Source organism: Hevea brasiliensis, unplaced genomic scaffold (genome assembly GCF_030052815.1).
Source record: "Hevea brasiliensis isolate MT/VB/25A 57/8 unplaced genomic scaffold, ASM3005281v1 Scaf296, whole genome shotgun sequence".
Taxonomy (NCBI): Eukaryota; Viridiplantae; Streptophyta; class Magnoliopsida; order Malpighiales; family Euphorbiaceae; genus Hevea; species Hevea brasiliensis.
In genome coordinates this window covers 75,694-102,801 of record NW_026614802.1, presented here as the reverse complement: position 1 = coordinate 102,801, position 27,108 = coordinate 75,694, and the positions used below count along the sequence as shown (strand labels likewise).

The 27,108-nt window shown below is 33.7% G+C and overlaps 5 protein-coding genes and 1 non-coding gene across 10 annotated transcripts; 5 read left to right on the top strand and 1 right to left on the bottom strand.

Annotated features, from left to right (window-relative positions):
- Nucleotides 1–621: 621 nt before the first annotated feature.
- Nucleotides 622–729, top strand: LOC131176967 (small nucleolar RNA R71). The gene has a single exon (XR_009146748.1). It is a non-coding gene; the product is annotated as a small nucleolar RNA R71 (small nucleolar RNA).
- A 12,252-nt stretch (nt 730–12,981) lies between these two features.
- On the top strand, nt 12,982–13,923 carry LOC131176960 (germin-like protein subfamily 1 member 7). 4 transcript variants are annotated; one of them, XM_058141974.1, is made up of 3 exons: nt 12,982–13,137; nt 13,312–13,544; nt 13,653–13,923. In XM_058141974.1, the coding sequence occupies exons 1-3, from the start codon at nt 13,014–13,016 to the stop codon at nt 13,860–13,862; spliced, it is 567 nt and encodes a 188-aa protein (XP_057997957.1). In that variant the 5' UTR covers nt 12,982–13,013; the 3' UTR covers nt 13,863–13,923. The 4 variants fall into 4 exon arrangements, with proteins under 4 accessions (XP_057997957.1, XP_057997956.1, XP_057997955.1 ...); XM_058141973.1 differs by having other exon boundaries at nt 12,982–13,130; nt 13,374–13,923; XM_058141972.1 differs by having other exon boundaries at nt 12,982–13,134; nt 13,312–13,923.
- A 2,237-nt stretch (nt 13,924–16,160) lies between these two features.
- Nucleotides 16,161–17,062, top strand: LOC131176959 (germin-like protein subfamily 1 member 13). Its single transcript, XM_058141970.1, has 2 exons — nt 16,161–16,335; nt 16,512–17,062. Exons 1-2 carry the CDS (start codon nt 16,212–16,214, stop codon nt 17,060–17,062), a joined length of 675 nt encoding a protein of 224 aa, XP_057997953.1. The 5' UTR covers nt 16,161–16,211.
- A 4,619-nt stretch (nt 17,063–21,681) lies between these two features.
- On the bottom strand, nt 21,682–22,544 carry LOC131176962 (germin-like protein subfamily 1 member 7). Its single transcript, XM_058141976.1, has 2 exons — nt 22,375–22,544; nt 21,682–22,217 (listed from the first exon to the last, which is right to left on the bottom strand). Exons 1-2 carry the CDS (start codon nt 22,499–22,501, stop codon nt 21,682–21,684), a joined length of 663 nt encoding a protein of 220 aa, XP_057997959.1. The 5' UTR covers nt 22,502–22,544.
- A 366-nt stretch (nt 22,545–22,910) lies between these two features.
- Nucleotides 22,911–23,955, top strand: LOC131176957 (germin-like protein subfamily 1 member 7). Its single transcript, XM_058141969.1, has 2 exons — nt 22,911–23,096; nt 23,263–23,955. The coding sequence occupies exons 1-2, from the start codon at nt 22,973–22,975 to the stop codon at nt 23,796–23,798; spliced, it is 660 nt and encodes a 219-aa protein (XP_057997952.1). The 5' UTR covers nt 22,911–22,972; the 3' UTR covers nt 23,799–23,955.
- A 1,395-nt stretch (nt 23,956–25,350) lies between these two features.
- Nucleotides 25,351–26,210, top strand: LOC131176963 (germin-like protein subfamily 1 member 16). 2 transcript variants are annotated; one of them, XM_058141978.1, is made up of 2 exons: nt 25,351–25,471; nt 25,660–26,210. In XM_058141978.1, exons 1-2 carry the CDS (start codon nt 25,351–25,353, stop codon nt 26,208–26,210), a joined length of 672 nt encoding a protein of 223 aa, XP_057997961.1. The 2 variants fall into 2 exon arrangements, with proteins under 2 accessions (XP_057997961.1, XP_057997960.1); XM_058141977.1 differs by having other exon boundaries at nt 25,351–25,474.
- Nucleotides 26,211–27,108: the final 898 nt, after the last annotated feature.

Below are 27,108 nucleotides of genomic sequence, written 5' to 3'. Positions count from 1 at the left end.
GTGGTGGAACTTTGTTCTTGCTGTTTTGGTGGAGGTGCAGGATTCATGTTTCTCTGCTGAAAATTAGGCAATGGTTGCCTATTTTGCTGATATGGCATTCCTTGTTGCTGTTGTGGTTGAAAATTATGATTTGGAACTTGACTTTGCTGATTTCCCCATGAAAAGTTGGGATGATTCCTCCAAGTTGGATTATAAGTTTGAGAGTAAGGATTCCCCATTTGCTTGTTTCCATAATTACCAACATATGCAGCTTGCTTTCCATAGTCTACTCCACAGCTAGCAGTTCCCTCTGCATAGCGACTTGTTGTGAACTTCGGATGATGATGATGAACTAACTAACATACTCAAATCTTCCATCTTCTTAGCCAAGACATTTGTAAGTGCATCAAACTTTGCATTAATCATGTTGAATGGATCAAGGTCGTACATTCGACTTGCCTTTTTGAGTTGGGTGGTCTTCTTGGACTACTCCAAAGATGAGTGTTCTTTGTAATTTTCTCCAATAGCTCATAAGCTTCATCTTCATGCTTCATAATAAATTCTCCTCTGTTTGAGCATCAATAATCCCTCTAATTGCGGGAGTGACATTGGTGTAAAATTCAGTTTATCATCCATTTTGGAATGGCATGATGTGGGCATTGTCTCTCTAATTCCTTCCATCTCATCCATGATTCATAGAGAGTTTCATCTTCTCTTGATGCAGAAAGTGTCATTTGATTCCTTAATTCTTGAGTTTCTGGTGGAAAATATTGAGCAAGAAATGCATCGATGAGTTGCTCCCAATTTGTGATGGAGTTGTGAGGTAAAGAATCAAGCCAATCAATGCTCTATCTTTCAAAGAGAATGGGAATAGCTTCAATCTTGCTGCATCATCGGACACTCCAGTTGTTTTTGCATGTCACGGATCATAGCAAACTTCTTTAGATGTGTGTGTGGAGTTTCAAAGGATGTCCCCAAATTGAGAATTTTGAATCATTTGAAGAACTCCAAAATCCATCTTGTAACTATTTGCATCAATCCTTGTTCTTGCTATGCTTTCTCTCAAGTCATCAAATCGAGGAAAAGCATGATCCATCATACTTCCCCTAGGCACATTAGCATTTACAACTTCTTCTCCTTGGGCTACATTTTCATTGTTTGATCATTCCAGCGTTACCACCAATTCTAATTCTTTCATTAGCCATATGCTTCTAATTGAGTTTCTCTCAATGCTTCTTTTCTTCTTGGTTTCTTTCTTATTGGCTTTACAAAATTTCTCAATTTGAGGATTAAACAATAAGGATGTGTCACTGTGCTTCTAGCTCTTCTCATAAAAGATTAAGAGTACCTGAAAAAGAACAAACAAACACAAAATGAAAAGATAACAAAGATAAAACTAAAAACAACTAAAATAATCAAGAATTCAATCTTAAACAAATAAATCCCCGGCAACGGCACCAAAAACTTTATGTGGCCCAACCGCAAGTGCAGTCGTACAAGTAATTTAGAAAGATATCATTCCCATGAGGAGTTGTGTTAATGATTGAATTATTTATATAAAAATTTAAAAAAATTGAACTATTTTTGAAATAAAAGAAATAAATTGATGGGTATTGGAGTATGAAGTCTATATGTGCAAAGTTAATAGTCTAGTCAACTATGTAGAGATTTAACTAAATTTGCATCAAATTAAAATAAGCAAATTCAAATATGGCAAGATTTAAAAATGGCAAGTGATTAAATTCAATTAGATATTAACAATGATAAAAAGCGATTAGGAGTTTGGGATTTCATATTCAAGCTATTTGGGATTTTTAAATTGGTTATCAATCTTGTGAAACTTATGAGTTTTAAGGAGATTAATTATTAAATCCTTTGAATACCCTTTAGATTGAGAAAAAGAGTGCCTTAATCAATCTAATCCTACTTTCGTGGAATTAGAGTTAATCAAGACCCATTAAGTTCCTTAATTAATCTGTAAATCCTCTTAATCCTTAGTCTATTTCTAGATCTAAGTTAATTAAGTCCAATTTCTTGATTATCTATCACAAGGCCTTCTCCTTTCGATTGCCTCAACCATGGATTAAGAACACCACTTAATGGGATCCTACATTAAGCATGTCATTAAGCACACAAGAAATGAATAAAACTCATTAAGACCACAAAATATGGATTACCCAATCAAAATCCACAAAATATCTCAAATATTACATCCCTTACTCGAATCTATCTAAAACTACTCACTATCCATAATATTTACAAGATATTCTGAGTTAATATGGAAATAAAGCTTTAATCTAAACTAAGAAATAAGAAGCTCAACACTAGAAATGTAGGAAAAATGTAAGAAAAGAAAGAAATCTCCAAATCTGGTTGGAAATGGTGTAGGAAGTAGTATTATCGACACCATATTTTGGCCGACCCTAGAATCAATAAAAATTCTTCTTTGAGCGACTAATCACGTTTAGATCCCTCTTTGATAGGTGGTCACATTTAGATCTCTCCTCACAAAGGATTGAATCAATGCTAAGTCCTCACATTCATTAAAGCCTCATGATCTCTCAAATCATTTACTGACCTCTCAAACCCGTTGTCGAATTTAGGACTGTCAGTATATTCTGATCTCTGTTGATAAATAAAATGAAGCACTAGATCTTTTCCTACCAGTTTATTGCGACCTCCTTTCAGAAAGTTTAAGAGCTAAAGTTTTGGTTCGATTTAATGAGGATTCGATCTTAAGTGTTCGAGTTAAATTTTCAATCAAGTTCCGTTCACATTTCTTCCCTAGATCTCATGCTTAAAGTGCTTTCCAATTTCTCATACTTAGATTAATAATCACGTTTAGTTTTTGTTTCTTGTGCTCATACAATCAAATACTCGGACAAACAATGGTTTAAAATTTTCCGATCACAATCATTCATTGAACAAAGAGGCATTCCATTTCATGTCATAATCTGTACAAGTTATTGGTGAGGATCACCCCGGCTGATCTATTTGGATCACTCTCCCTCTCTCCCTCACCTTGGCTTCCTCCTCACTATCTTCGCCGTCGCCCTCGGAGCCGGTCATCCATCCGGAGAAGTCCTCTTGAGGTAGCGCTTTTGGAGTTCGGCCAAGAGATCCTTGTGAGCATTCACATAGGCTCCGGTTATTCCTGACACCATCTCTTCATCTTTTTCCTTAAGCTCTTTGTCTTTCTCTGTAAGCTCCTTATCCTTCGCGTTAAGCTCCTCTATAAGTTGAAGCGACACGGCGGCCGTTGGCACGAAGTGCAGGACTTCTCACGAGCCGTTCTCTTTCGGCCAGTCATGAGACTTCTCGGCGGTGGTCTTCATGGTACCGCCCGTCCCTCGACTTGAGATATATAATCCGGCGGATGAGAGTTGGGATCGGAGGAAGCCAATTCCTGATTTTCTTCCCGACCTCCTTACCCGACGTTGAATCTTTTCGAACCATGATGCGTTCACGAACTCCACATTCAAGCTCATGGTTGAGTCAAGATATCATCGAGACCATTCGGGATAACTGTCGATCCTCTTGAAAGAAGATGGTAGATCCCGGGACTTTGGCAAAATCGGGGTTCTCCTAACGATCGGTTATTCTTCAAGCGATCGATCGGTATTTGGCGCCACGAGAAGAGGTCCTCCCGAAGCTTGAGTAGGCTCCCTTTGTGCTTGGAATAGCGAGAGAGGCGGGGCTGCTCTTAGATCTAGGAGGAGATCGGCGACTTGGTGGTCGGCGGACCGAAGGTTGAGGTGGATCTTTTGTATCTCCCGGGTTCGTGGCCGGTGTTTGAAAACGTTCGACGCTTCATCTCCTTTATCTTCAGGAGATCCCTCTTTCCTTCTTAGCTTCCTAGAACCCTCACCACCCGCCATACACACGCAGAAAAGAGGTTAGTGAGATCGCTAAGGTCTGAGCGAGATATAGAAAATACCAATGCAGAAGTCGAGAGAGCGGAAGTTCGCGATCTTGGCGGTGATCGATTGCATGGTCAATAGTGCGATTCGGCGATCACCGCATTTGGGCGAGGAATATTTTAGAGTGGTGGCACGACTTTTCGGCTCCATCACTATTAAGCTTTCCTCTTGACTCGAGTAATGTGCTTGAGCGAGGCCCTGGTACCACGATTCTGAGGAAAGTCCTCAAGCGGCTCGGATCTTTACTCCTCGAATGAAAAATCGGTTCTTCCAATTCTTAAGGGATGAGGCGGATCGGAAAAGAGTCCGCAATGAGGCCGCTGAAAGAACCGATGTTCGTCATCCTTTCGGAGAGTTAGTGCATGCGGCTCGGCGAACACCTTAGCCGTAAGTCTGATTCCCTTAGCTCGGCATAGACCTCGGAAAGCTACCAAGATCCGCCACGAGTTGGGGTGAATTTGAACAATGGATGCTCGGTGAAGTTTTAGGACCTCCTTATAGAAATCGGCTAGAGGAACCTCGGACCGGCCTTTAAGCGTTCCTCGTACACCATGACCATGTCATTCTCTTCAAAGAGTGATCGACACGAAGATCGCCATGGCACTTGATCACTCATATGAATCGGGACAAATATTGTATTCTTGAACAAGCGATTGCGGATCAGTTCTCGAAGAACCGGCGGGCTTCGTCTATAGGAAGGGTCTCTCTCCTTGAAGAAGGTGCGAGCCTCGATGGTATGACCGCCCCGAGTTGGAGCGGAGGCCACAGGAGGTTCTTGTTGAGCAGCTTGGCCCGTGCCTCTTCTTGAGGCGATGACCACGAGCCGAATCGAAGGAGGGCTCGCCGCTCTCGACCTTGGCACCGTTCATTTTCAAAAGAAACAAAGAATTTAAATTAAAAAGAGGATCAAAGCCCTTACAGAGTGCGATCGGCGTCGGAAGAACTTGAGAAAAGCGAGAGAACTTGAAGTTGTGGCGAGGATTGAAAATGGAATGAGAGAACAATGGCTAACCCTCCACCCCTATTTATACTAGTCAGAGCATTTAATGCTCGCGAGGTTCTAAGCGGCGCATCGATTGGTGGGACTCGGCGAACATTACGACACTTCTCTCAAATATCAGAATGTTAGGATGAGTTAATTGGAGATCGGCATAATAAGTTAAATATTTTGAATAAAGGATCGATTAAGTATCATTCGTAAAGAACCGGATCGGATAACCACATTAGAGATCGGAAAAATAATCAATGCAAAAATAATAAGATGATGGCCGATAAAATAAAGTCTTTATTTTCAAAAGATCGGATTACATCATTTGGGCGATCTCTAGGGATCGGATTACACTAACATTGGATCACATCATTTACTGATCTCTAGAGATCGTATTGCATTAAAAATAAAATACATCATTTGGGCGATCTCTAGGGATCGGACTACAATAAAGGTCTAACTACATCATTTGGGCGATCTCTAGAGATCGATTACATTTAGGATTACATCATTTGGGCGATCTCTAGAGGCCGGTGGAACATCCTATCTAAAGGCCTATGTCAAAGCCTAGTCTTGTGGTGAATCAAAAGATGTGTTTGACCGGAGAGGCCATGTTGGCATCGGATAGATGTGCGGCTCGGATGGGGTGACTATGACTCCCATGAAGATGAGAGACATCGTCACCGATGTTACCACTCGAAACCGACCCATTGCCGGAACACCCAATGTGGAGGAAAACCGTCGGAACACTCAATGTGATGAGAAGCCGAATGAACTTCGGTTGGCGACTCGAGATCGCTACAACTAAGGTCCATAATCTAGATCGGTCAAATCCGGTCCTCTCACCATCGTCGATTAAGGTCATTCGATCAAGGATCGTGAATTTTCGATCGGTGAGTAAAGAAGTTCATCGGAAAAGATCAAAGCCACGATTATAGCGAACTTCCACGGGCGGCTAGAAACGAGGAAAGTAAGAAAAGAAGAGAGGAAAGTCGATGAAGAAAATGTCTCGTCGACGGTATATATAGAAATGGGCATTTAATGCTGGCGGAAAGCAGCGGGCGCTTGAGAATCGAGATGTAATTAATGCTTGGACCGAATCGGTGATTAAGGGATAATAGAGATCGGAGATAGGAGATCGGCATGAGAGATCGGAATAGGAGCTAGGGAGGATCGGAAGACAAAAGAATAAGACAAATCCCAATAGCAGTCGTCGAGAATCGGGTAGAGGTAGTTAAAGCGTGGCGAGCGAGATCTCCACCGCACGCCTAAGAATCGCCAATCTTGGCAGTGCGGGTATGTCATGTGATCCTGTACATCCCAATCTCCACCGTTGATCCCACTTGTAGGACAAACCGGAACCCTTAGATCAAGAGAGAAGGCGACAATACGGCGTCTTTCGCTCTTAACCCTCGGATCGTTCCGGACAAGGAATTTGGGACCGTAAGATGTAAAGAAGAAAAGGACAAATATTATGAAGAGTGATCTCAAGCATTAATTTTGATTCTCTTTAATTCCTGAACCTCCGATCATGTCCTTCGAAATCTCGACCCTCCATCTCCCTCAAATAAATCGACCCTTCACGGAGCGCTGATTCCTATAAATACTGCATGAAAAGCTAAAGGGGCGGACGGAAAAATAGACGAGAGGCTTTTATTATAGCAAGAGGAACTCTGAAAGTTCATTTAGTTTGTTACTCTGCTATTTAGAAGTGTTGATCAAAAGACTTTGGAAACTAGTTTTCTGAAGTGTTTTCTTGAAGAGATTTTGAATACTGGAACTCTATATTTCGGTTTGTTCATTATCTGCTCATAATCTCACTTTCTGTCTTTTATCATCTCTGTTTTCCTTGCCCAAGATCAACTTCATATCACTCATTTCTTTAGCTAAGTACCCTCCAGTTCACGAAGAACACCACCCTCGAGGCTAATCAGTCTCTTTGTCTCATCCTGTTTGCCACCCAGTAACTACTTTAGTAGACAGGCTCCTCACAGGTAAGAGTTCATTCTGCTGTTTACATTTATTTTCTGCACTTCCTTTGTTCTTCATACATATGCAAATTTCTTAAAAACTATATTTTACAAGAGAACCCAAGAAAAATGTTGTTGTAAGAGTTCATGCTCTTTGTTTTATTAAGTGTCTACGTCTATTTCCGCATTTTCCTTGTTCTTCTCACATCTGCGATTTTCTTCAAGATCATTTCTGCACAAGCAATCCCAAAGAAAGTCACTCTCAAATCATCTTTTTAGTGCTCGATTCGTTTTATTGATCTCGTCATTTACGAAAACAAGTTTTCTAACTCCTAGTAGTATGTAAATGGTTGGGTAAACATAGGTATTTGCAACTTAGGGTCTCTTTTAAAAGAGAGAACATGAATAACACGTCGGAAGATAGCCAAACTATTAGGTGACATAAGCGACAATTTGGCAAGATGTCATAAGCGAAATAGAACCAAAGTAAACATATGACATAGATCGGATGTTAATAGATATTGGTAAAATGAATACATGGAAGGTCGGTAAATCGAGTCTAGTTTTCCCCATCTAGCCAAAAGGTATCGAGAAATCTTATCCCCAACCTTTTTAAATTTAAGGATCCTTATCCTTAGGTTCTTAGGACACCAAAATTCGGGAGATCGAAAAAATCCCTTCGGGCTCCTTTCTAATTTAAAAGAGATCGGAGGAGAGTTCTTATCAGGTCTCAACTCAAAATTCTAATTTAAAGAGATCGGAGGAGAGTTCTTATCAGGTCTCAATCCAAAATTTTAATAACTATTAAAAGAGATCGGAGGAGAGTTCTTATCAGGTCTCAACTCAAAATTCTAATAAACATTAAATAGGGATCGGAGGAGAGTTCTTATCAGGTCTCAACTCGGAACATTAATAAATAACTCTAAAGGAGATCGGAGGAGGGTTCTTATCAGGTCTCCCCTCAAAATTACAATAAATAACTCTAAAGGAGATCGGAGGAGGTTCTTATCAGGTCTCCCCTCAAAATTAATAAGTAACTTGAAAGAGATTGGAGGAGAGTTCTTATCCGATTCTCACACCCGTTCACTAAGGTTGTCTCATTTACTTATGTATCTGGGTGATCCAAATTTAGTGAAAAATCAAATATTCCTTCTACCAAAAGGATTAACAGTGCCGCCTAAGCCCTCTAACTAATTTATAAAGGGCCAGAATTAAATCTACTTACCCTTATTAAGGGACGAGGTGGGGTGCCTAACACCTTCCCCACCCGTTTACGGACCCCGAACTTAGAATCTCTGTTTTGAAGTGGTTTCATTTTTAATTTAACTTCTCAAATGGTTTTCTTTAGTTTCCCTCAAAACTAAGGTGGCGACTCCTCACTTTTTCACACTTCGGTGAGTGATCGTCGAGCGACCTTAAAATCTATTGCGACAAGCGTGACTCTTGATTCTTGCCTCTCCTTTCCCTTTTCTTCCTCTCTTCTTTCCTTTTTTTTTTTAAAAAATGGGAAATGGGGCTATTTATAACATTTTCTGACATGGAGCCCTAAAATGGTGTGTTTGAGGAGAGATTTTACGAGGAATCTTACGCGACTCATTAATGAAATCTTTGTGGGGTGCATAAGTGGTGCATAAGTCATGCGGTCCCTTATGCGATTTTAACTGGTTTACAGCTCACTTATGCGGCTGCATGACCAAGCACATAAGTTATGCACAATTAGTGAGATTGCATAAGGAGGCGTGAATCTGCATAAGCTATGCACTCTCCTTATGCACAATTCGCGGTATTGGAGCAGTGTTTCTTCTCCTTATGCGGTCTGCATAACTTATGCGACAAGTTATCGTAATTTGGCTAATGCATATTTCAACTTTGAAACTTGTTTTTGACATCTTTGGCTGCAGAAGTCACTCCTCAATGGAAAATTTTCTTTTTAGTCCTTCAAAAACACTATTTTTCCTACAAAACAAAGTAAAAATTACAAATTAATCCAAAATTGATAATTATGAAAAACTAACTAAATAACTAATGAAATTAACTAAAAGTGACTAATAATCAAATAAAATGGCTATGAAATTAAACCTAAATGATTATGCAAAATGTATGCATCAAGAATGAAGAAAAATCTAAGCTTCAGACAAAGAATGGAGTGTGTCGGCTCCCCTTTTTCTCTTTTCCTTTTTTTCTTTCTTCTTGCAGCAAAAAGTGATTTAAGAAAGTTTTTATACCCCCAGAAAAAAACCTTAAAAAGGACTAAAAATGGTGCGAGGTGAGGTCACTACCGTGTGAGAAGATTTGCTTCTTGACCTATTAATGAGGAAGTGCAAACCTTAAAAGTGCACATGCAACATCTTGTGCAGAGTCAAGTGCAGGTGGATGGTGAAAATTGTTTTGCATGGCCATGCAGGTCCTTGTGCACATTTTGGTAAGCTCAAGTGTTTTACGTGATATTGCATAGGTAGATGCATAAGCTATGCGAGTTTTGGTGAATCGTTGCAAGTTCTCAATCTATTGCTGAAGCAAGTGCAGTGTGCATACAAATGTGCATCTTTAAGTGAATCTCAATTTGTCTTCCATGATAGTGCACAAGCACATGCATAGGCTATCACGATATCTTGTGCAACTCTCGTTATGTTTTAGCTATTTTAAGGCTCTCACATAAGTAGGTGCACAGTGTGCACCATCTATATAACACAGGAACTTACAAAATTTCTTCTAATTTCTATACACAAATTTGCAGGCTATGCAGTATGTTATGTAGATTTTGGCAGCCTTCAGAATCTTTAATTTTTAGCCTTCATTTTTGGCACTTTGGATTTGGAATTTACTTTTTACTTGCACAGTTACTTTTTAGTCCTTCAAAACACATTTTATCTACAAAACAAAAAAAAAAATTATAAATTAACCTAAAATTAATAATTATGAAAAAATAACTAAATAACTAATGAAATTAACTAAAACTAACTATCAAATGGATAAAATGACTATGAAATCTATTCTAAAGGACTACATGAAATGCATGTATCAAATACCTCCAAACTCGAATCTTTGCTTGTCCTCAAGCAAACTTTGAAATACAATGCAATTTTTGGGTGTCTTGTCCAAGAATTATGAGAATCATTCACTAGAGCAATTAAACCTACCTCTAGCCATACCGACTATCCATATCCTATCCTTCAAAGTGCAAAGAATTAACATCTATACAAGCTTTCACTACTTAGCCTCAAGTTATTTTCTAAGAATCCCAAGCCAATTAATCAAAAGAGAAAGCCATGCTCAAAAAGAAACTCCTGACCAATTAATAATCAAAGTGTCTCTATGTGGAATGATGGAATATAATGAATGAATGGATAAATTCCCTATCCCACAAGCAAATTCCCCAACCCTATCTCCACTAACGTAACTAGTACAATTGAGAGATCATAGAACTTTTAAGGATGGTATGGGGGCTACAGGGATTAAAATGAGGCTAACAAAGAAAGGGCAAAAGAAATGCAAAGCATGAGAATATTTTCACCTTGAAGACATAAGGTACACTCTTTTTTTTTTTTTTTTGGGATAATCATACATATTGTAAAATAGGAGAGAAATACATAATGAGAGTATTTAAGTGCTAGCATATCTTACAAAATGCATAGAGATAAGGGACTACTTTGACACTTTTAAGTTTGTGTCTTGTATTTTCTTTTATGATTATTGTCCCTAAAAATAAATCCCCAAAAATTATTTTCTTTTAATTCATGGGTGGTTTTCTTCCAATTTAAATTACAATAATGAAAGGTACATTTATACTAAGCACTTTTCATAAAGGATAAGCATTTCTTTTCCTTTTTATTTTTATTTTACTTTTGTCTTTTTTATATGCCTATTATTATGAAAAGATATACTCATGGAAGGGTAGGAGTATTTGGTCTATCGGCTAGGAAATGAGATTTCCAAGAAAAATTAGGAGTAAATGTAGGCTCAAAGGGGTTTGCAAGGGTTAATTCTTATGAAAGGAGAGCCAAAGGTTAAAATGAGAGGGTTTTAATTAAAGAATGCCTAATCATTTCTCTTTTCAAGTACAAGCTAATATTTAGCCTCAAAGGTTTAGAAACTTGTTCTAGGATTAGTGAAACATCCTTAAGCGCCTCTTGCTCTAAAATTTTCCCTAAGCATACCAATCTCTAATGAATTGATTAGTTGACTAAAAGCTAAGATGATCTGAGACAAGTATATATATTTTAAAACTTTACATCTCAGGAAACTTTCAATTCGTAGACCCAACTTCTGTATGCCAAACTAGTCTACTAAATAACTCTCATTATTCTAAGGACTTGGCAAAAATTGTATTTTATGAATGTATGATTCTTGAAAATGAGAAATGCATTAACTAAATATAAGAAATCTATATGCAAACTTTTTATATGGTTGCTATATGAAGTATGCAAGTATGTATGTAAAATATTTATAATATGAATATATAATGTATGTATAGGATGAAATGAAATGCATTTAGACTAAATAAGAAAATAAATTTTTGCAAAATTCATTACACCCATAAATAAAACTTATTTTGGATATTGTCCTCAATGTCAAAGATGTGTAAAGGAAAGAAGAATTGCAAAAGTATCTGATTCCAAGCAGATGTTGTGAGTTGGCAAAGGGTAACTAGTTCAGTTGCAAAGAATAAAAAATAAATCTTAATTGAAATTGCATAATTAAAGTGCAACTAAGATAAGAAAAATAAAGTGACAAGAAGGTACCTGAAGATGTATTGGAATAAGTTAAAGATTATAAAGGTGCCTTGGCAACACAATTAAAAAAAAGGAACGACTAATAGAATATCAATCAATATTGTATAAGTAGATGCACAAGCTGTGCAGTAAGTTGTGCAAAAGTTTGGGTAAAATGATGGATAAGCACAACTTATGCTTAGTCTTAGATTTTATTTTTTCTCTTAGTCTGGTGTCATTTTTTTTTTGGGGGCATCAATGCTATTCTCTATCTTTTTGTTCTTCAAATTTCATAGAAGAACCATTCTCCAACAACTCTAAATAGACTTCTTCTATGGGTTCCAAAATATAATTCGATGGGCTTGGAACTAGTCAGTTTTCTGATTTCCTTTTCATATTATCTTAATTTTGTTTCTCATTCTGTTCATAGCAAAGTTTTTAATCAAATTAACAAATACCAACTCTATGTAGTATGTACCGAGTAAATCATGCAATAAAGTCGAAAACACCATAAATAGCCCGCAATCGGACCCTTTCATTGAATGAAAATTTAAGTTATGGTATTAATTAATCAAGTCAAATATGAACCATTTATGCCCAAATTAAAATATTTAGGAGCAAAAGAAAAGATCTTTCAAATTGATTTTTACCAATAAAGAAATCAATCCATGCATTATCCAGTATAGATAACTTTCAACTGCGTTGACCTTGTCCCAACCAAATACATAACTTTCCACTACAGTCACCACACTAAAAATAATATATTGTAACTAAAAGTTTTGTTTTAAAAAAATATTTATTTATTTTTATGTCATTTTATAGATAAATAATTATTTGTGACGTCTACTACTGTTTCTTAATGTAATTAGTTATAGAGATATTATTGGAACAAAAAAAAAACTCCCAATATAATTATACAAAGCACATTGTTTGACTCTAAATCAACTAAAATAGATGTTCAAATTCCATCTACAAAGCCTTTAACTGGTTGCCAACAAGAAAATTTTAGTCTTTTTCTTTTAAGTACTCTTTACTCTTTCCAGAATTGTTGTTATACTAATAACTTGTAGGATACATGTTACTCTTCAATTACTCTATATTAATTAACCAAGACGAAAACACGGATAAGAAGGACTAGTTCCAACCTAAATCGTGTTGATGTAAGCACTGGAAGTCATATAGACATGAAAAAAAATGCATATATTTGTTGTGGAACGGTTCATCCATGAAAAAAAGAAAGGAATAACCACTGGAGACTAATTAAGCAATTATCCATTAATTTACTGTACTGCGCAGATGAAAAGGACTAGTTCAATGATGCCAAATCCCTTCTATAAAAACTCTTCTTTTCCCTGCAAGATTTCCCAACCCTCACTCAGCTCAAGCAGTCTTCCAGAGTAAAAAGCTAAAGACATCCAGCCTAGCTAGCTTAATTAATTAAAACATGAAGGGAATTCATTTCCTTGTAGCTTTTGTCCTTTTGGCCTTGTCTTCCTCCTTTGCTTTTGCCTTCGACCCTAGTCCTCTTCAAGACTTTTGTGTTGCCATCAATGACCCCAAGGATGGTGGTATGATTAACTTCTTTTCTTTCTTTCTCTTTTATTCCTGTATATTCTGAATTGTGTGTTCTATTTCAGTGTCACTTTTCCTTTATCTATATATGCGATGCAGTTTATTAGCTTCCATCCATTTAAACAAGATTACTAACTGATATTGATTCACAAACTTAATTTTCGATGCAGTGTTCGTGAATGGAAAGTTCTGCAGAGACCCGATGCTTGCAACCGCAAACGATTTCTCTTTTTCTGGTCTCAACATCCCAGGGAATACATCAAATCAAGTTGGATCAAATGTAACTCTTATAAATGTTGACAAAATTCCAGGACTTAACACTCTTGGTATATCCATAGCTCGTATTGACTTTTCGCCATACGGAGGCCTAAACCCACCACACATTCATCCTCGTGCCACAGAGATTCTAGTAGTCGTGGAAGGGACCCTGTATGTGGGTTTTGTTACATCAAACCCCAATCGTCTCATTACCAAAGTTCTAAACGCAGGAGATGTTTTCGTATTTCCGATTGGTCTGATTCACTTTCAGTTCAACATTGGAAATACTAATGCAGTTGCTATTGCTGGACTGAGCAGCCAAAATCCAGGAGTCATCACAATTGCAAATGCAGTGTTTGGATCCATTCCACCAATTAACCCTGATGTTCTTGCCAAGGCATTCCAATTGGACAAGAATGTGGTGAACTATCTTCAGAAACAGTTCTGGGTCAACAACCATTAGGGAGTGGCTGATAATATATATTTAGCAACTTCCATAATTTTTTGTTCTGTATACCAATGTTGTAACACAATAAGGAGGCACTAATACGCCTCTCAGTGTTAATGTTGAGTCCACAATAATACTGCAACGTGGGCAACGTTATCTCCAATTTTATTTTAGTCCAATTGCAATTAATATTTGAAAGTGAAATAAAATTACAAAAATTAGAATAAAAAGATCAAATAAAATTTACAAAAAATTAAAATGACTATATATTTTTTTTTACCGTTATTAGGCTAAAATGAAGATTAATAAATAATGAGATTTAAATCATGTATTTTTTTTAAAGAAAAAAAAAGTATATAGATAGTCTGATCACATAATAATCTCACCGGTGTTAAAACTACTTCTTAAAATATTTCTGTAGATGAGATTAATTGAATATAAATATATAATCAAACTGATATTTAAAATGTAGTAATAAGATTCAAATGTAAGGCCTTCAAATCCAACACCAATTGCCTTGACTATGACCATGTCTCTGAGTTAATAACTTGTCCCATCATATGTATAATTAATTAAATATGTACCTATAATTTCTGAAATTGGATTGCTTTACTACTCCACTCCTTTCGCAAATTTTATTATTTTAGTATTTTTAGAAGCAGTCGTTAACCACTTTCCAAATTAATGCAATATTCATTATCACCCTTTAAAATAATTTTTATATTGGAAGTTAATTTAATTTTTTTAAAAAAAATTAAATTGACAAAAATCCCATTGAAATATTACTTTGATTGTTCTTGAAAACGGAAATGGATGTTAAATCACATCTTGTTTGAAGTTTATGATCTCAAATTTTATCTCAATAAAAATCCAAATTATTCATCGGGTAACCATAAAAAAAAAATATAGATTATTTTAAATTGCGAGTCATTGTATGTTAAAATATTGAATTTATTTAAAAATAATAATTTTATTTATTTAATTCTTAGATCAATGTTCAAATTAATTGGATTAAGTCCAAAACATTACTAATCAGTAAATAGATATCTTAAATGAAAATAGAAAAGAATTACTAGGTGATGAATAAACAATTAGAGACGCTTATCTCTAATTAAGCAAAATAATTTTCAAATAAAAAATAATTTTAATCATTATATTTCCATTAATGACATTGTTTTCAGTTGTAAAATAGTTATCTCATAGGATAAACTTAATTTGTTCCAAAAAGCTATTTGAGACGTAGATATGGCAACATTTTATACGATGATATTTTTCATCCCATTAATATTTTGAGACATTATTTAAAAGTTTTGAAATCTTTTCATTTTGTCTTTAATTTTCATTTTTCTTGTATATAACTAAGAATTGATTAGTTTTGGATTTTTTTCTTAGTCTTGCAACAATGATATTCTTTTTTTTTTTTTCATTTAATTTCATAGACGAACCATTCTAAATAAACATTTTTTTTTTCTTTAAGTTCCAAAATATAATACAATCAGCTTGGAACTAGTCAATTTTTTAAATTTCTTTTTCATATTTCTTTCCTTATTTTTGTTTCTCATTCTGCTCATGGAAAATTTTTAATCATACTAACAAAGACCAACGCTGTGTAGTATATACTGAGTAATCCATGCGATAAAGTCGAACACACCATAGATAGACCTTTTCATTGAATGAAAATTTAAGTTATGGTATGAATTAATCAAGTCAAATATCAACCAGTTATGCCCAAATTAAAATATTTAGAAGGAAAAAAAAAAATCTTTCCAAATTGTAAAGAAATCAATCCATGCATTGACTTTGTCCCAACCAAAGACAAAACTTGCCACTGCATTAACTTCCCATATGTTTTTACAAACCATATTATCAATTAAAATAGATGTTAAAATTGCATCTACAAAGGCTTCAACTGGGTTGCCAACAAGAAAATTTCAGTCATTTTCTTTTAATTACTCTTTGCTCGTTCCAGAATTGTTGACATACAAATAACTTGTAGGATACATGTTAGTCTGCAATTACTCTATATTGATTAACTGAGACGAAAACATGGAAAAGAAGGAAGGACTAGTTCCAACCCAAATTTTATTGATGTAAGCATAGGAAGGTATTTAGACATGAAGAAAAATGTGTATAGTTGTTGTAGAATGCTTCATCCATGGAATAGAAAAAACCAAAATTCAACTGCTGAAGACCATTTAAGCAATTCTTCATTAATTTAATGTAGGACTAGGTCAATGACTCCAAACCCCATCTATAAATACACTTGTTTCCCATGCAGGATTTCCTATCTCCACTCAGATCAAGCACTCTTCCTGAGTAAAAAGCTAGAGACATCCAGCCTAGCTTAGTCTAATTAATTACAACATGAAAGGAGCTCATTTCCTAGTAGCTTTTGTCCTACTGGCTTTGTCATCCTCCTTTGCCTTTGCCTTCGACCCTAGTCCTCTTCAAGACTTTTGTGTTGCCATCAATGACCCCAAGGATGGTGGTATGATTAATTTTTTTTTTTCTTTCTTTCTCATTTATTCCATACATTGTTGGTTGTGTGTTCTATTTCAGTATCACTTTTCCTTCATCTATGCATGTGATGCAATTTATTAGCTTCCATCCATTTGAACAAGATTATTATCTGAGATTGATTCCCCAACTTAATTTTCCATGCAGTGTTCGTGAATGGAAAGTTCTGCAAAGACCCGATGCTTGCAACAGCAAACGATTTCTCTTTTTCGGGTCTCAACATCCCAGGAAATACATCAAATCAAGTTGGATCAAATGTAACTCTTTTAAATGTTGATAAAATACGAGGGCTCAACACTCTTGGTATATCTATAGCTCGTATTGACTTTGCACCATACGGAGGCCTAAACCCACCACACATTCATCCTCGTGCCACAGAGATTCTAGTAGTCTTGGAAGGCACCCTGTATGTGGGTTTTGTCACATCAAACCCCAATCGCCTCATTACCAAAGTTCTAAACGCAGGAGATGTTTTTGTGTTTCCAATTGGTCTCATTCACTTTCAATTCAACATTGGAAATACTAATGCAGTTGCTATTGCTGGACTGAGCAGCCAAAATCCAGGAGTTATCACAATTGCGAATGCAGTATTTGGATCTAAACCACCAATTAACCCTGATGTTCTGGCTAAGGCATTCCAATTGGACAAGAATGTGGTTAACTATCTTCAGAAACAGTTCTGGGTCAACAACCATTAGAAAATGGTTGATAATATATATTTAGTTGCTTATTGTTTTGATCAGTATACCAAGGTTGTAATACAATAAGAAGGAGCTAACACGCCTCACAATGTTGATTTTGAGTCGATAATACTGTGCTCTGTTTTCTTTATCTTCCAATGCCGTCATTTTCACTCTTACTTCCCATGTTTTCTTTCTTTAAGTTATTATTCTTTCTAATTGGCTGCAACCTAGGCAACATTGTCTCCAATTTTATTTTTTAGACAAATTGCCATTAATATTTGAAAGTGAAATAGAATTACAAAATTAGAATTAAAAAAATTAAATAAATTTATAAAAGCATTAAAAAGTCAGATTTTTGTTTTTTACCATTATTAGGCCAAAATGAAAATTAATAAATAATTAGATTTAAAACTTTGACTTTTTAAATAAAAGGTGGACAAATAGGTTGACCACACACCTAGTAGAAAATATTACATATTTTACATCCACACACATCGTGAATCATCCTCATTGCACCTATATCGGGCCAAAACTTAGTAATTTCTGTGAATAGGGTTAATTGGACATAAATATGCTGCCACATCAAATTTGTTGACGAGAACCTGAAACTCCTCAAATTAAATAAATCTTCCTTACCACTAAATCAACCCATTAGAAATTTTGTAACGTGGAGTTTCAACTAAAAAGAAAAAGAAATCTATCCATTATAAATATCCAGCGTAGAGCTCATTTACACTTCGTTTATAAATCTATTGCTGCTTCTTCAAATTCAACACTAACCAGTCTATGAGATAATAACTTCTAATTGCCTTGACTATGATGACCATGTCTTTGAGATAATAACTTGTCATGACATACGTACAATGAATTAATTATGTTATCTATGTACCTTTAAATTCTGAAATTGGGTTGCTCTACTCCACTCCTTCTGGAAATTTTATTATTTTAGTATTCGTAGAAGCATTCATAAACCACTTTGCAAATTCATGCATTATTCATTATCACCCTTTCAAATGATTTTTATATTGGAATATCATATAATTCTATTAAAAAATTAAATTGACAAAAAAATCCCATTGAAAGAATTTTTTTTTTAATTTGATAATTTATTCATAAGAATCATAATATAAGTACAATATAATCTCTGTCATAAGAGGAAGAAAATATAAATATAGACAATTGAAAACTTATGTACAGATATAACTTTGGTAGAGGATAATAATCTTTTGGATTTTTAGATGGTAATAGAAATCTTGTAATGCTCTCTCAAGAATTACTTCTATAACCTGCAGAAGAAAAAAAAAAAATACTAAATTTTAATGGAGGAACATACTACATTATCAGATTTGATTGATAAAAAATATCGATGATTCTTTCTGCAATTACTACATCAGCATCTTCAGCACCTTCAGTTAAATGCTGATCTTCTGGTGCATTGATCTTGGTTGAAGTCACACTGACAATAGAAAATGGATTAAACTGTTTTAAACAAGAAGCACTTAATTTATCCGAGGAAATTTTAAAAAATTTAATTTTCCAAGACAAAAGCTGTGCCTGGCATCTTTAGATATAGATAAATTCAAAACAGCACTTTTTTGTTGCCTCTCCTTTTATTATTCCAAGACATTAGATATTTATTATCAAACTAGTTTATATAAATAGTTAACTAAATATAAAATATATATTTTTTATAACAGTATTTATAAATTTTTATATTTTTTATTTTAAATAAAATAAAAATTAAATATTTTATAGAATTATTAAATTATTAAAATATAAATTATTAATAAAAAATATTTTTATATAGATTATTAATTAAAATACATAAAATTAAATAAATTTATGTATTTTTTTAATAGTAATAATTAAATTTGAAATAGATTCAGGTAATAAAGAGTAAAAATTGAAACAAGATTGAATTTTAAAAATATTAATCTAGTTTCAAATTTGGGTAGGTAATTTTTATTTTGATTGGGTTCATAAAATATAATCTATATCTATATCTATATATAATAGTAAAATATTTCTAATAATTCGTTACATTTATTCTTTTTCATAGTATTGTCACGTAATTAATATGGACATAGTCTAACACTTATTAAACTTTTATTATGCGTAAATTACAAATTATTTAATAACTACCCTATTAATACTATAATAAGTAAATATGTATATATATATAGATCTTGATTAAAAAGTTTGACAAAAAAAATAATTAAAATAAAAATAATAAAAGAGTCTAATATGTAAGTTTAAAATGTTATATTATTTTTATATATTAAAATAAAAAAATATGAATTAAAATGATTTATAATTACATACATTAATATGGAGAATTTCCTAGTTTTTTGATAAACCTACATAAAGAATTAGTTGTGCAAATTGTTTCCACGTTTCCAAATGTAATTGGTAGACCAACTCCAGATTACAATTAACTGAAAAAGCTTACAAAAGTTTTGCACTGTTTCAATCATTTGGCCCAATTTTATATTAAATATTTATTTCAAATTTTTTTATAATTAATTAAAGCATATATAATTTAAATATTAAAATTATTAATTTTATAAATTTTATTCTAAATTTTTAATTTAAAAATTATTAAATTTATTTTTATATAAATTTGAGTTCATAATTATTCTACTTTAATTTAAGGGTTTTTAGACTTTAAAAAATCTTTTATTACTTAAAAAAAATCTCTTCTCAAATAAATGTGTAAAAGCTTATTCAATTAACTAAAAGCAAGATAATGACAATACCAACATTTTCTTTTATATTAAGCTTATTTTTTTTATTTAAAAATAAAGTGGACTATAAGATTATAGTGTTTATTATTAGTATATAATTAAATAATCAAATGAACCGATAAAATTTAATTATTTTAATAAGAGTAAATTTTATTTGATTTAATTTTTTATTATTAATAATAAAATTTTTAGTTTTTAGCTATCGATTCGATTACCTTTGATTTGATAACTGAACTAATCAAAGTAATCAAATTTTAATTAATTAATATATTAATTATAATTTTATTAACATTATATTATTTATAATTATTATTTTTATAATTTTATAATAATATTTAACTTATAATTATTATCTTATTAATATTAAATTATATTTATTATTTTTATAAATAAAAAAGAATATAAATATATTTTTATTAATATTTTATTAAATAATTAATAATATAAAATATATATTTTATTTTTTTCCGGTTAATTTGGTTATAATCGATAGCCAATCAAATTTTTTCGATTTCAGTTAATTTTGATTTTCTCTCAATTTTAATTGGGTTCGGTTAATATTTTTATAGTCGATTAATAATTTAATTAGTTGAAAATTCAATTCTTTTCGATTCGGTTAACCAAATGCTCACTAATATTTAAAATGTGAGATTTTGAGTTCGAGTTTCAATAACATCTAATTATAATGTAAATGCAATTCTTCTTAAATTTATCATTGTTATAAAGAACTATTTACATTATTTTGTTTAAGAATTTACTTATTTTTCTTGAACTTAACATGTGAGACAAAATGAACTCACCTATATATCATGCAAAGCATATTGCTAACAGTAATATGATTGGGCATGTGATTTTTGTTTTCCAACTTCTGTATATCTTCAATTTTTTTTTAAATTCAATTTAGTCCTTATTTTTAAAATAGATTTTGGCTATAATTGTGTATAATTGTGAATATTCTAAAAGTTTTGAATTTTTTTTATCTAATAAGTTTAATAAATAATATTTTGAATCTTTAAAATTTATTTTAAAAATTTCTAAGTGTTATATTTATGGTTACTGTTACGGTGTAAATTAACTGGAGAAGCAAGGTAAAAGAGGAATGAGAAAATTTTCAAAAGAGAAAATGATTGATAATAATTTGGAATGAACATTCACATTTTTTAGGGAAAAGTAAACTTTTAACATTTAATATTTTAATTTTCGTTTTTTCTTTTTTTATATTTACAAGATTTATATTTTCAGTCTTTTACACTTAGATCTCAAATTGCTAATGCGCCTAATGTCAGCACTAAATTAGCACATGTTTGACGCTATTAATCACTTTATTCTTTAAATGCTAACAGGATTATGTCACATATTTTCAAATAAAGAAAAATCTCAAATCAATTTAATAAAATGCATAAGATACTAATTAATTATAAGAATTTTAATTATAAAAATTAAAATATATATATATATATATATATTTATAAACAATAAAAAATAAAAATTGAAGGATACATTTTATTAATTATAAGAATAAGGAAGAAATTTGAATTGTATGTGTCACATGATAAAAAAAAATTCAATGAATTTAATTTCAACTTTTTTAATTAGGGAATATCCAATTAACAAATCAAGAGCCACATAGGCTCTCATTTGCGGGCTTTATCAATTAGCACTTTTGTTGAGCTTAATTTGGATATTGGTATAACTGTTCTATGAAGAAGTAAGAAACTGCCATCTCACAAGAATATTTAAAACCCAAATCCAAAATCAATATGGAGATAATCTGCTCCTTATTATATTACAACAATGGTCATTGTAACAATAATATAAAAACTTGACAGATATGATGTCAATCACAATGCTGTTTATGTGACTCCCTAACTAATGGTTGTTCTTGTTGATCTAGAATTGTTTCTGAAGATAGTTCACTACATTCTTGTCGAGTTGGAATGTCTTTGTGAGAACATCAGGGTTAATTGGTGGATTTGATCCAAACACTGCATTTGCAATTGTGATGACTCCTGGGTTTTGACTGCTCAATGCAGCAATAGCTACTGCATTAGTTTTTCCAACATTGAATTGGAAGTGAATGAGACCAATTGGAAACACAAAAACATCTCCTGCATTTAGAACTTTGGTAATGAGGCGATTGGGGTTTGATGTCACAAAACCCACATACAGGGTGCCTTCCAAGACTATTAGAATTTCTGTAGCACGAGGATGAGTGTGGGGTGGGTTTAGACCTCCATATGGTGCGAAATCAATACGAGCTAAGGATATACCAAGAGTGTTGAGTCCTGGTATTTTATCAACATTTAAGAGAGTTACATTTGATCCAACTTGATTTGATGTGTTTCCAGCAATATTAAGACCCGAAAAGGAGAAATCATTTGCTGTTACAAGCATTGAGTCCTTGCAGAATTTTCCATTGACAAAGACTGCATGAAAAATAGCAAAGTTAATACATAATAATTGAGTGAGTAAAGTAAATAAATCATGTATCATGCAGGTAGGCTATCAACATAGTATATATTAAGGTATGGTCTAGAGGAGGCACAAACTCAAGGAAATTTAAAGAAGGGACAAGTGACATACCGCCATCCTTGGCGTCCTTAATGGCCACGCAGAAGTCTTGAAGGGGACTAGGTTCATAGGCAGAGGCAAATGACGAAGCCAAAGCCAGAAGGACAAAACCAACAAGGAAATGAGCTCCTCCTTTCATTGTAATTAGGCTGTGTCTCTGTATAGCTAAACTGATCTCAAAGAGTCTTATAATTAGAGGTGAGGGATGGGATATATATATCTTGCATGGATAAAAGATGTATTTATAGATGGAAGTCATTGAACAATTCTTAACAAATTATATTGATGAAGAATGGAAAATGCGGAAAATGGACTAATTCCAAGCCAAATTGTATTGATGTAGGCATAGGATCGAAGTTAAACAATGAAAAATGTGCATAGTTGTTGTAGAATGGTTCGTCCATGGAATAAAATACTAAAAAAATAAACCATTGAAGACTAATTAAACAAGTCTTCATTTGTTTCCTGTACTGCAGACTAGTTCAATGACTCCCATCTATATATAAATACACTTGTTTCCCTTGCAAAATTATTCACAGCACCACTAAGCTCAAGCAATCTTCCTGAGTAAAAAGCTAAAGAAATCCAGCCTAGCCTAATTAACTACAACATGAAAGGAGCTTATTTCCTTGTAGCTTTTGTCTTCCTGGCTTTATCTTCCTCGTTTGCCTTTGCCTTCGACCCTAGCCCTCTTCAAGACTTTTGTGTTGCAATCAATGACCCCAAGGATGGTGGTATGTGATGTGCATTTCTAGATTAATTTCCATCTAATTGCTTTCTTTTTCCTTTTTCCCCATATGTTAGATTTGTTCCATTAATTTGAAGTAGATTACCTGAGATTGTCCCCATTTTTAATTGTTGTTCTTAATTTACTGTTAACCAACGTAATTTTGCATGCAGTGCTTGTGAATGGGAAATTCTGCAAGGACCCAATGCTTGCAACGGCAAATGACTTCTCTTTTTCGGGTCTCAACATTCCAGGAAATACATCAAATCAAGTTGGATCAAATGTAACTCTTCTAAATGTTGACAAAATACCAGGACTCAACACTCTTGGTATATCATTAGCCCGTATTGACTTTGCACCATATGGAGGCCTAAACCCACCCCACACTCATCCTCGTGCCACAGAAATCCTAGTAGTTTTGAAAGGCACCCTCTATGTGGGTTTTGTCACGTCAAACCCCAACCGCCTCATTACCAAAGTTCTAACTGCCGGAGATGTTTTTGTGTTTCCAATTGGTCTCATTCACTTTCAGTTCAACATTGGTGAAACTAATGCAGTTGCTATTGCTGGATTGAGCAGCCAAAATCCAGGAGTTATCACAATTGCAAATGCAGTGTTTGGATCTAATCCACCAATTAACCCAGATGTTCTTACCAAGGCATTCCAATTGGACAAGAATGTGGTGAACTATCTTCAGAAACAATTCTAAATCAACTACCATTGGAGAATGCAGTTGATGATTTTTAGAAATTTTCCATATTGTTTTGATCATTATAAATGGTTGTAACATAATAAAGAGGTTCCTTTATGCCTCTCCACGTTGATTAATACATTATAGAATGCAGTTTGTTTAAGTACTTCTGTCTCTCTTAAACATACTAATATATAAAGCCACAATATAAGTGCTAACTCAAGAATGAATAATTCAAAATCATAATTGTGAATGATAATATTATCCTCGTTGCCTAGTCGAAGGCTTTTTATCAATGTAACTATCAATTTTCGCCTGAACCGGACTGACTGGTTTTGGTCAATCAAAGTTTACCGGTTTTTATTCTGAGTTAGATCGGTCAGCTTTCAATTCCGAACCAGACAGCAGCCATGATTATGATCATACAATTCAATGTCATTATGATCCATCCAATCATCATCATCATCTAGAAAATCTAATAAGTGAACCATCTTACTTCAATGTATGAATATGTGAAGCCAGATCTGGCAATTTGACATCGATCTTGAATCTTCTGCAGTCGCTTACATCTAACTGCAGGAGGCACTAATTTACTTGCCAAACTAATAATTGTTATTGGTGAAATTCATTCTCGGCATTTTTGCAAGTTGTCATTTCACGTTAATTTCCTCTAATTGCCTGAGAAGCTTGTGGATTATGGCACCATAAATGGATAGATAGAAGGGCCTGAAATGGAGGGGAACTCATATATAGGACGCTTTTATTGCAAGGTCTTCTTAAGATATGCCTGAGGATATAGGGCAATAAGCGTCCAAGCCTATGGGTGGGGGGCATGTGGGGTGGCGTGGGTGGGGGATGGGGGTGGGGCGGGGTTATGACAAGGTGATTTTTTTTTTTTTTTTTTTTTTAAGTACCTAATATGTTGGCCTATTCTTCAAATCTTGTTAAACAAGAACTTTTAAGGCCCTTTCAACTTGATTAACTACACGTCTCCAGTACATAACTCCCCATCCCACATGCTCTGGGAGTATTCCAATAGGCAATAGATGTTCAAATTGTGCCTACAATGTCATTAACTGGGTTCCCAACAAGAAAATTATAGTCTTTTTATTTTCAACTACTCTTTACTCCTTCCAGAATTGTTGATGTGCTATTAACTTGTAGGATACATGTCACTCTGCAATTACTCCACATTAATCAACTAAAGAAGAAAACATGGATTAAGGAAGGAAGGACTACCCATATCGTATTGATGTAAGCATGGAATTTATTAGGCACGAAGAAAAATTAGTTGTTGTAGAATAGTTCATCCATAGAAATGAAAAACAAAGATTAACCACTGAAGACCAATTAAGCAATTATTCATTAATTTCTTGGACTGCGCAGATAACAAGGACTTGTTCTTAATAAAATCGGATTTATCAAAAAAAAAAAGGGTCTACTTCAATAACTCCAAACCCATCTATAAATACACTTGTTTCCCATGCAAGATTTCCAACCCACACTCAGCTCAAGCTGTCTCACAGAGTAAAAAGCTAAAGACATCCAGCCTAGCCTAGTTAATTACAACATGAAAGGAGCTCATTTCCTTGTAGCTTTTGTCCTTCTGGCTTTGTCTTCTTCCTTTGCCTTTGCCTTCGACCCTAGTCCTCTTCAAGACTTTTGTGTTGCCACCAATGACCCCAAGGATGGTGGTATGTGATGTGATTTCTATGATTAACTTTTCTTCTTTCTCTTTTCTTCTGTAAATTCTGGATGGTGTGTTCTATTTCAGTATCACTTTTCCTTCATCTATACATGTGATGCAATTTATTAGCTTCCATCCATTTGAACAAGATTATTATCTGAGATTGATTCCCCAACTTAATTTTCCATGCAGTGTTCGTGAATGGAAAGTTCTGCAGAGACCCGATGCTTGCAACAGCAAACGATTTCTCTTTTTCGGGTCTCAACATCCCAGGAAATACATCAAATCAAGTTGGATCAAATGTAACTCTTTTAAATGTTGATAAAATACCAGGGCTCAACACTCTTGGTATATCTATAGCTCGTATTGACTTTGCACCATACGGAGGCCTAAACCCACCACACATTCATCCTCGTGCCACAGAGATTCTAGTAGTCTTGGAAGGCACCCTGTATGTGGGTTTTGTTACATCAAACCCCAATCGACTCATTACCAAAGTTCTAAATGCAGGAGATGTTTTTGTGTTTCCAATTGGTCTCATTCACTTTCAATTCAACATTGGAAATACTAATGCAGTTGCTATTGCTGGACTGAGCAGCCAAAATCCAGGAGTCATCACAATTGCAAATGCAGTGTTTGGATCTAATCCACCAATTAACCCTGACGTTCTGGCTAAGGCATTCCAATTGGACAAGAATGTGGTTAACTATCTTCAGAAACAATTCTGGGTCAACAACCATTAGAAAGTGGTTGATAATATATATTTAGCAACTTTCCATATTGTTTTGACCTGTATACCAATGTTTTAACACAATAAGGAGGCATTAATACGCCTCTCAGCGTTGATGTTGAGTCCACAATAATACTGCAGATTGTTTAAGCTCTTTATCTCCAAGTTATTCTTTCTAATTGGCTGCAATGTAGGCAACATTATCTCCAATTTTATTTTTTAGACGAATTGCAATTGGTATTTGAAAGTGAAATAAAATTGCAAAACTAGAATAAAAAGATGGAATAAAATTTACAAAAACATTAAAATATATATATATATATATATATATATATATATATATTACTGTCATTAGATCAAAATCAATATTAATAAATAATGAGGTTTAAATCATTCACTTGTTTTTAAAGAAAAAATGGTGTATAAATATGTTGATCACATAACCTCACCCAGGACTATATCTTAAAATATTTAAACGAGACTAATTGGACATAAATATATTACCACATTGAAAAATCAATAATGAGATTCGAACTTAAAACTCTTAAAGTTCAGGACTATATCTTAAAATCTTTAAACGAGACTGATTGGACATAAATATATTACAACATTGAAAAATCAACAATGAGATTCGAACTTAAAACTCTTAAAGTTGAAGACTTTGTTTATGAATCTATTAATAGATGCTGCTTAAAATCCAACACCAATTGCCTTGACCATGACCATGTCTCTGAGAAAATAACTTGTCACATCATATGTATAATTAATTAAATATGTTCCTATAATGTCTGAAATTGGATTGCTTTACTACTCCACTTTCTTCCGCAAAATTTATTATTTTAGTATTTGAAGAAGCAGTCATTAACTACTTTCCAAATTCTATCACCTTTTAAAATAATTTTTATATTGGA

Bases quoted from the DNA above. Each gene is read 5' to 3' on its own strand.
- LOC131176960 (XM_058141971.1), top strand. From the start codon at position 13,014: ATGAAGGGAATTCATTTCCTTGTAGCTTTTGTCCTTTTGGCCTTGTCT. The intron at 13,138-13,311 runs GTATGATTAACT...TTTTCGATGCAG, and splicing joins CAATGACCCCAAGGATGGTG to TGTTCGTGAATGGAAAGTTC.
- LOC131176959 (XM_058141970.1), top strand. From the start codon at position 16,212: ATGAAAGGAGCTCATTTCCTAGTAGCTTTTGTCCTACTGGCTTTGTCA. The intron at 16,336-16,511 runs GTATGATTAATT...TTTTCCATGCAG, and splicing joins CAATGACCCCAAGGATGGTG to TGTTCGTGAATGGAAAGTTC.
- LOC131176962 (XM_058141976.1), bottom strand. From the start codon at position 22,501: ATGAAAGGAGGAGCTCATTTCCTTGTTGGTTTTGTCCTTCTGGCTTTG. The intron at 22,218-22,374 runs GTATGTCACTTG...TTTTTCATGCAG, and splicing joins TAAGGACGCCAAGGATGGCG to TCTTTGTCAATGGAAAATTC.
- LOC131176957 (XM_058141969.1), top strand. From the start codon at position 22,973: ATGAAAGGAGCTTATTTCCTTGTAGCTTTTGTCTTCCTGGCTTTATCT. The intron at 23,097-23,262 runs GTATGTGATGTG...TTTTGCATGCAG, and splicing joins CAATGACCCCAAGGATGGTG to TGCTTGTGAATGGGAAATTC.
- LOC131176963 (XM_058141977.1), top strand. From the start codon at position 25,351: ATGAAAGGAGCTCATTTCCTTGTAGCTTTTGTCCTTCTGGCTTTGTCT. The intron at 25,475-25,659 runs GTATGTGATGTG...TTTTCCATGCAG, and splicing joins CAATGACCCCAAGGATGGTG to TGTTCGTGAATGGAAAGTTC.